This window comes from Ochotona princeps, chromosome 6 (assembly GCF_030435755.1).
Source record: "Ochotona princeps isolate mOchPri1 chromosome 6, mOchPri1.hap1, whole genome shotgun sequence".
Lineage (NCBI taxonomy): Eukaryota > Metazoa > Chordata > Mammalia > Lagomorpha > Ochotonidae > Ochotona > Ochotona princeps.
In genome coordinates, this window is record NC_080837.1 from 46,388,055 (window position 1) to 46,396,958 (window position 8,904).

Genomic DNA, 8,904 nt, shown 5'->3' on the forward strand with positions numbered 1-8,904 from the left:
ATTAGATTTGGGCTTTATTATCTCTCCTAATTCAAAGTCTCTCCCTGCTATAAACTTACTGAAGACAAGTAGTGACAGGTTTGAAAGCAATTTGGTCAACGGGAAACCACAGACAGCATGTGGCATGACAAAGGTTGCACAAACACAAACCCTACCTCCACTTCTGCAGCAGCAGGGCCACTGAGACACCAGCTCTAGCAACATTCCAGAATCCTGTCAGACAACAAGCACAAGAGCTGTTCTGCAAGTGGTCCATGTTCCAGCGATGCAGCCGGGTCTGTCTGCTCTCCTATGCACAGTCACAACCCTCATCTGCCTTGGTGAGCATCCCATCAACCTTACAGCCTGGGGCATGTGGAGGCTCCAGAGTGAAGATGGAGCAGAACTGAGCTACACTTCGCTCCACCTGACTTTCTGGGTTAACATCTTTTGACTGGTAACAGAGTCCTTATCAGTCATGTCAGCAGATATCTTTTTCTGTTTGTGTTGCTACAGGTTTCATCAACAGCCAGAGTGTCAACCAACCTGTAGCTGTGGAAGATATACAAGAAGGGCAATCCGTAACCATGGAATGTGAAATCACAGTCCCTTGGTCTTACTATACAATGTACTGGTATCAACAGTCAACTACTGGAGAGATGATTCACCTAATTTATCTGTATTCTGATAACAACTATCAAAGAACAGAACGCTATTCTTTGGTGTTTCAGAAATCACAGAACCTCCTAAGGTTCACCATCTCAGCCTTGACCTTCAGAGACTCAGCTGTCTATTTCTGTGCTGTCAGAGAACGCACAGTGAGAACAGCAACAGACAAAGCCTTACAAAAACCCTCAGGAATCAGCAGTAGTGAGCCACATGCTCCAGGAGCTCAGGAGAGCAGCCCACAGGACAGGAAGAGGGTTAAAAAAAAGCATGTAGGGTGCAGCTGGTGAGTCTAGAGATATGCTAATGAATGTTCTACAAGCATCTCCCCCTTTGCAATCAAAGACACAGATGTGCTTGTGAGACCTCTGCCTTAATAGTGCTCTTATCTGAACTGGAGCCTAGGGATGACAATGAAGACAATTAAAATACCCATATACTGCTTTTTGCTAATCAACATCCATGGCCCCTCTACAGTCTCCTGGAACATCCGGATTGACTCCTTGGAAAAGCCCTGCCTCCTCTAACCATGTTTGGGTTTAGATGAGACCCACATCATATTTGGATGCTCTGATCAATTAATATATCTCGCAACCAACCACAATAATCAGATCAAGAATCAGCACAAAACCTGGCACACATACACAAACTTTGTACTTATCAAGTATGCTTCTGGGAATGTAAGAGGCTAGGATGCATTTACAGAGCTGCCAACAGCCCTCTCATTATCTCAAGGGAACCTGAAGAGAGATCCTGAAGAGAGAGAGAACTAAGCCCTAAAAGAACTAATTCACACGTCTTTGTCATTGTACATAAGCATAAGGGAAACATGTGGATACCAACAAAGCAACACAATTAACTTGCTGCGTTTTTCTAACAAGGTTTTGTGTAAGGTATTCTATCACTTACAATCAAAAGACACTCCCCTAACAACATCAACAAAGATAACATTGAGGGTGTTGGTGTGTCTCATAGTGAGTGAAGTCACCTCTTGCAACTATGGCATCCCATGCTGGAGAAATGGCTTGAGTCCTGAATGCTCACCTCCCAATCCAGATCCTACATAGGTACCTGGAAAGCAGCAGAAGATGGCCCAAGTGCTTGGGGCCCTGACACCCACATGGCACACTGAGATGCAATTCCACACTTCTGACTTCAGGCTGGCCCAGCAGGCCTGGCCATTGTGGCCATTTAAGAAGTGAACCAGGCCCGGCGGCATGGCCTAGCGGCTAAAGTCCTCACCTTGAAAGACCAGGGATCCCATATGGGCGCCGGTTCTAATCCCGGCAGCTCCACTTCCCATCCAGCTCCCTGCTTGTGGCCTGGGAAAGCAGTCGAGGACGACCCAATGCATTGGGACCCTGCACCCATGTGGGAGACCCGGAAGAGGTTCCTGGTTCCCGGCTTCAGATTGGCACGCACCGGTCCATTGCGGCTCACTTGGGGAGTGACTCATTGGACAGAAGATCTTCCTCTCTGTCTCTCCTCCTCTCTGTATATCTGGCTGTAATAAAATGAATAAATCTTTAAAAAAAAAAAAAAAAGAAGTGAACCAGCAGATGGAAGATTCTCTCTCTCTCTCTCTTTCTCTCTCTCTCTCTCTCCCCCACCCCCTCCTCTTCAACTTCACTCTGACACTATTAGTTCAAATAAGTAACAAAACAATAAATAATTTTTTTAAAAAGTTAACACTTTGTACAATAAAGTATTCCAAAATTGAGCCTTAATAACTTTTTTTTTGAGACAGAGCTGTTAGCTGTATTCCCAAGAGAACAACTCCTGCAACTGTTCTGATTATTTGTTACATTCAGCTCTTTCCTCTCTCACACATTGCCCTATGTGGTAAGGACAAGTGGAAAACGCAGTGCCTATCTCTTGCTTGCAGCTAAACATGTAATTGTTCTTCCCTGTTTGGCTACTTCCTGCTCTGATTCACCCTGCTCTGTGCTGTCACATTAACTTCCTGGTGTAATCCTTCCAAAAAAATTCTTGCATTCTTGAAAATTCCAGACACCCTGTGATCCTCTACAATCCTCTCCTGACAGTCCCATTAACAAGATCACTCCTCATGTCTCCACTTGGAAGTTCAGTATCCTCCAATACCTGCTGCATATCCTGCTACTGGCATGCTCAGCCAGCAACTACTTGCTGGAGGTAGACTGTGCACATGTCTTCACAAGTCCACCTTCACCAACATCATGCTGGCACCTCAAACGTGTCATAGCAAAAATATTGACATCATCAAAATAGGCAAACAACAGAAATCAGGCCATTCCTAATCCCCACTACTCTGCTCCATCCCTCCATTCCCCAGAGAACAGGCCTGCCAGCACACCACTCCACCTCCCTAGGCTCTCTTGTCACTTTTACTAAGTTCTGCTTGCTGCAGTTCACACTGCTTGCTGGTGCTGTACTGTGTTGACACCTGTCTTCTCCTCCATCCAGCAAGGAGTCAAAGACCTGCTTGGCTCAGAAGAATATGTTATTTTTATTATTGTTGTTATGGTAATCAGCATTTTATGATACTCTTCCATAGGCCCTAGGATTTCCCTCACCCTCTCCCTGATTCCTGCTTCCTCACTGATTTCCCCTATATTATTAGTAGAATATACTTTCTCATAAACAATCAAATGTCCATCAATGCAGGCATTGACAATAGCAGACAGCCCAGCATTCTATTGTCAATGTCTTTGGTCTCCAAGTAGAGATGCATACTGAATTGTATCCTCACAACTGGATGAGATATTCTCTATTACAGTTACCATACATCCCCGTAAATGAAACACCATAATACAAACTCAACAACAGAAAGAAAAAAAAGAGATTTACAATGCCATGAAGTTAAATAACATGCTACTAGATATGGTAGTCTCAATTACACAGTTACTGTGCATCTCCTTAAATGAAACACCATAATATAACTTCAACAACTGAAAAAAAAGGAAATAACAATGCCATGAAGTTAAATAACGTGTTACTGAATGACTAACGTATCCCTGAAAAAATGTAAAAGAAAATCAAGAATCGTCTTGAAGATAATGATGGTACTATATGATCTATGATCCAGTGAAGAATTTAATGAGAAAGTGTTTTGAAGAGATGAAACTATAAAAATATTCAAAATCCATGACATAGTTTCCACTGGTCTTTGTTGATAAGATATCTCCTATAGGCAACAAATAGATGGGTTTTGTTTTTATAATCCAGTCTACTTATATATGTTTGATTGATGGGTTTAAGCCATTTACATTCAGGGTTAATATGAATGGGTGGTAATTTGGTCCTGTCATTTTAGCAATGGGTGGTTCATTGATTTAGTCTTTGCTGTTACATTACTGGGATGTTCTCCACATTTGCCTTTGGTTTTGATGGCCGCTATTCCTCTTCTCTCTCAAGAGAACATCTGTAAGTATCATTTGTACGGCAGATTTGGAACAGGCATATTCATTCAACTTTTCTTTACTGTGGAAAAATTTATTTCATTTACAATACAAAAGAAAGCTTTGCTGGGTATGCTATTCTAGATCAACAGTTTTTTGCTTTTGGATTCTAGAATATGTCACTCCATTCTCTTCTGGCCTATAGAGTTTCCTGTGAGAGGTCTCCTGCGAATTTAATTGGCATTCCTTTATATATCAATAGATTTTTTTTTCACATGCACAGTTAAGGATATTTTTGTTATGTTCGATTGAAGAGAGCTTGATGATCATGTGTCATGATGAAGATCACTTTTGGTCTTCACCAAACTTTGCTTTGGTCTTCACAGAACTCCCAACAGGAGTTGCCTCTCCTGGATGTTTTTCCCCAATTCTTTCTCTAGATTAGGAAAATTTCCCCTTATTATTTCATTAAATACATATTTAAACCCAGCTTCTCTTTCTGCACCTTCTATGACTCCTAACCCTCTTATATTTGGCCTTTTAATAGTGTTTTTCAATCCCTGAATACTTTTTTCAGTTTGATCCAGCTCTGCTTCCAGCTTTTTGCTTCTTTTCCCCCTGGTGACAGGAAATATCTTCCCATTCTGAGATTCTTTCTTCTACCTCCTTCATTCTGTTTTGGAGACTCGCCACTGTACTTTTAATTTGCTCCACTGCATTTTCCATTTCTGATATGTCAGCTTTCATTTGATTCACTTCCTCTGTGACATATTCCTTAAATTCTTTGAACTCCTGCGTTACATGTTTCTTGTTGTTGATAAGGTTTATAACAAGTGTTTTCAATTCTGTATCCCCCATTTTCTCAATCTATTCCTCAGTTAACTCTCAAATTGGCAAAAGACTTTTGCTCCTTTGCAGGGGAATCTTCAGTAATATTCATTGTGCCTTTGTCTCTTCTTTTGCTCCTGGCCATTTATTTCTGGCTAGCAGATTCTTCTACTTGGAGCAGGTTTCTAAGCTGTGTCACTCACAGGTCTACAATTTGATTGTACTTATTGCAGTTGGTGCATGGCTCTTTGTTTGCAGTCACTTGTGCCACTCCGTCCAGTGAGTTCCGGGTCTAGGTTTTTATGTTAGATTTCCATCATGGTCTCCGAAGCCCCAGCTCCTGGCTCACCAGTCTCCACTACCTATGATACCATGCTGAGGCTATACATTTGTCTGTACAACCTTATCCCACTTCCTGTTCCAAGAATGTGTTATTGTTTGTGTGTTTATTCCTCACACTGCCTAGCACAAAGTGTGTGCACTTCGGGTGTTTAAATATCCATAGACTACATGGGGGAGTGGCTGCTTGTTTGTTCTGCTTTCCCTGTAGGTGTGAAAGAGCTGGCTGAGAAGGCATTCTTAAACACAATCTCAGCGGGTCAAGTATCCCAGCTGAGGGAAAGGATGGCCTCTAATTTCTGCTGGAGTTCAGAAGAGGAATCTACTTCCCCACTGCTGTTCCTCAATAACTGATTTCACACCCACTCCTTTCAAATCACCTGGGGTGGAAATGAGGGTGGAGAAACCTTAGTAACCAGGAAAATCCTCCATAAAACCTTCACAGGGCTCTGTGCTCTGTGTAATTTAATGTCATTTCCTCAATTGTCCGCGGTCTTTAAGTAAATGTTCCACCTGCCCACAGACTCTTCTCTCTGCTAAGGGAATCCATAAATTCACATATGTTTCCAGCTGAGGTGGGAAAGGAATTTTTACTCTGCACCTTGGAAAAATGTTGCTAAATGTTCTCTAGCAGGATGAGATATCTGTCCAATGAAAAATTAAATAGTTGCCATATGAGATTTTTAAATGTATTCTAACACTCTGCTAACTAAAATAATAAGGTAATAATGTTAGAGAGCCAGCCATTAGAAACACAAGATCTAAATTTACAAGTCATAGACTCCACTTACAATGGGTCATTTTGTTTATGCTAAAATGAGCATTTAAAATCAGAACAACACATCAAAAATTGTAGAATGACACCTGTAAAACATTCAGAAATCAATAAAATCAGGTCTTTAAATTCACAAGTAATTCCAACTGAGTTACATTTTTAGTTATAAATAAAGAGTACATATATTATAGCAATGCATATGTGATTTCATTTAATTTCTTAAATACAAGCTTTAGGTAAAAATGACAAAATAACAAATTATAAAGAATAAAATTGGCAGATTTTTATAATCACATTTTAAACTACCTTAATACTGACAGTAGGGCCCGGCGGCGTGGCCTAGCGGCTAAAGTCCTCACCTTCAACACGCCGGGATCCCATATGGACGCCGGTTCTAATTCCGTCTGCTCCGCTTCCCATCCAGCTCCCTGCTTGTGGCCTGGGAGAGCAGTTGAGGACGGCCCAAAGTCTTGGGGTCCTGCACCTGTGTGGGAGACCTGGAAGAGGTTCCAGGTTCCTGGCTTTGGATTGGTGCAACACCAGCCGCTGCGGTCACTTGGGGAGTGAATCATCAGACGGAAGATCTTCCTCTCTGTCTCTCCTCCTCTGTGTATATCTGACTTTGTAATAAAATAAATTAATCTTTAAAAAAAAAAAATACTGACAGTAACCTGCCTCTTGTTCCCAGCAGCGACCTAGGCATGTCCAGGCAGGCAGGCAGAACAAGACTGTATATTTCCCACTTGATTGGCTGTGGGCAGAGTCAGGGGACAGGTATGGAGTGGTGAACCCTAGGTTAGCAGTCTGGTCAGGTGTGCTGGGGGACTTGCTTTGCGGAACTTTGGACCTGGAAATTGGAATCATGAAGGAGTAAGGTCTCAGGCCAGCAAACAAGCCAGGAGTTTGGGACCCTAGTGGTGGACAGATCTCTAGGCCAGCACACCACCACATCAGAAGACTGGGCTTCAGAAGGAAGGGATGGGAAACCCATGTGCTTCCAGGTGAAGGGATTGGGATTGATCAGGGAAAGAGGCAAGGGAATGTTTTGGAGGGAGGACCACTCAAGCAAAGTCTTGCAGGTGAGGAATGACTACTTAGGGACTTTCACTGACAAGGCCACTATAGTTGTATGTAAGCAAGAGGAATGGGACAGAGCGTTTGGAGGTGGGAACTATAGGGCCTTTAAGGGTCAAACCAATGATTCAGCACATGTGTGAAACCTGAGCTGGGCTAGTTAGCATTGACCACTGTTAATCACCACTCACCGGCACAAACTAATGCTAGGGCTGACGGCCTACCTGGCAGAGCTAGATCACAGTACCTTCCTGTGAGAGTAAAAACATCAGATCTGGTGGCAAATTCTGTGGGGGATATGTGGGCCCACCCATGTGGAACTGCAATTTCTACTATTATGAATAAGAGTTGAGGGTAGTGACTGGCTGAGTTAGGCATGACCACAGAATCCGAAACACTCATGCGTATTGCGGCTGGGAATGGGCCGGGCTGGCCTAAGCTGCAGCATCATGAGGCAAACGCAAATATTGCATCTGCGGCAGGCAAACTCACAAGATCCACCAGCAAACAAAAACACTGACAATGTGAGATAAACTGCCAGATAAGGGCCTAACAAGGGCCTAACACCCACTGATGTTGTGAGATCTGGATCTGGGGTGGGCCTTGTGGGTGAACTTGGAAAACTCCCTTGGTTTGCTGTCATTTCCACTGCTGAGCATGAAAGTTGGTTGAGTATTGGTCAGGTCAGGCTGGGCTGCTTAACCATTGGCAGGGTGTGTGTACTGATCTGTAGCGAACAAACCAGATAGAGTCCAGACAAACCTTAGAACACTTGCACGGTGCGAGAGCCAGGTTTGAGTGCAGATCATGCAGATCCACCCTAGGCTATCAACCCACCAGTTTTGATGAAAGGCACAGATGAGAGCAGAATTGAATGTGGTAGACTGCAGCACCTTATTAGTGAGTGTTAAGATTAGGAGCATGCTTGGACTGGTCAGGCTGTAGCTCCAAGACAAGGGATGGACTATGCCAGGCTGGATCAGAGCAACCACCAGCACACGCAAGATCTGCGACTGGGAACAGACCTGGTTGGAGAGGGAAAGGGACTCCCAGCTGGATTGTGGTTCCCTCTGGGATGCACAAGAGCCAGAAAAGGGACCAGTGATCAGGGCTAGACACATGCAGTGTCCCTGGCATGGGTGTGGACTGAGTCTGAGATGTGCCAGACTAGGCTAGACTCCAACATCCACTAGTGTTTGTGAGAGCCAGAGCAAGCATAGGACAGACTGGGCTAGGTATTTGCACCCAATGAATCATGCGTGAGCTGTGTCTGGGCATGCACCAGGTGTGACTGGGCCGTAGCACCCTACAATAAGAACCAGAATAGGTGTGAGCCACTTGAGCAAGGACAATGCTCCTGCCAAAACAGAAGGTAGACTAAGTCAGTTTGGACCAAGGTTCCACCAGTGCTTGTGAAATCTGAACTAGGAGAAAACCTGTTGGAGGAGTTTGGGGATTCACTTATCAGCATGCAGTCCCAGCCATTGCACAGGGACTCCACTAAACCATTTTTTTAAGAAAGCCTATAAAGTATATTCCCAAATACAATGCATTTCAAGGTACAATAATGTGGTAAATATTCAAATAAGGGAGTTAGACAAAAGGAATTTTCAATATGACTCATTGCTTTAGAGTATACATCTTTTCACTTAAAATAGTAAAGTAAATATTAAAATTGCTCATCTTTGCATGATAAAAGTAGAGTTGGATTTTTTTTAGTATCTTAACACAAAGACTCTCCCTGCTATATACAGTCTAGAAAGCAATGTGGTCAAAAGGAAACCACAGACAGCACGTGGCATGACAAAGGTTGCACAAACACAAACCCCACCTCCACTTCTGCAGCAACAGGGCCACTGAGAC

At 43.3% G+C, this 8,904-nt stretch overlaps 1 gene segment (V, D, J or C); it reads left to right on the top strand.

Annotated features, from left to right (window-relative positions):
* The first annotated feature begins 235 nt into the window (after positions 1-235).
* LOC131480497 (T cell receptor alpha variable 14/delta variable 4-like) lies at positions 236-935 on the top strand. The segment is given in 2 exon segments: positions 236-320; positions 496-935. Coding segments are annotated over 2 exon segments (495 nt in total).
* Positions 936-8,904: the final 7,969 nt, after the last annotated feature.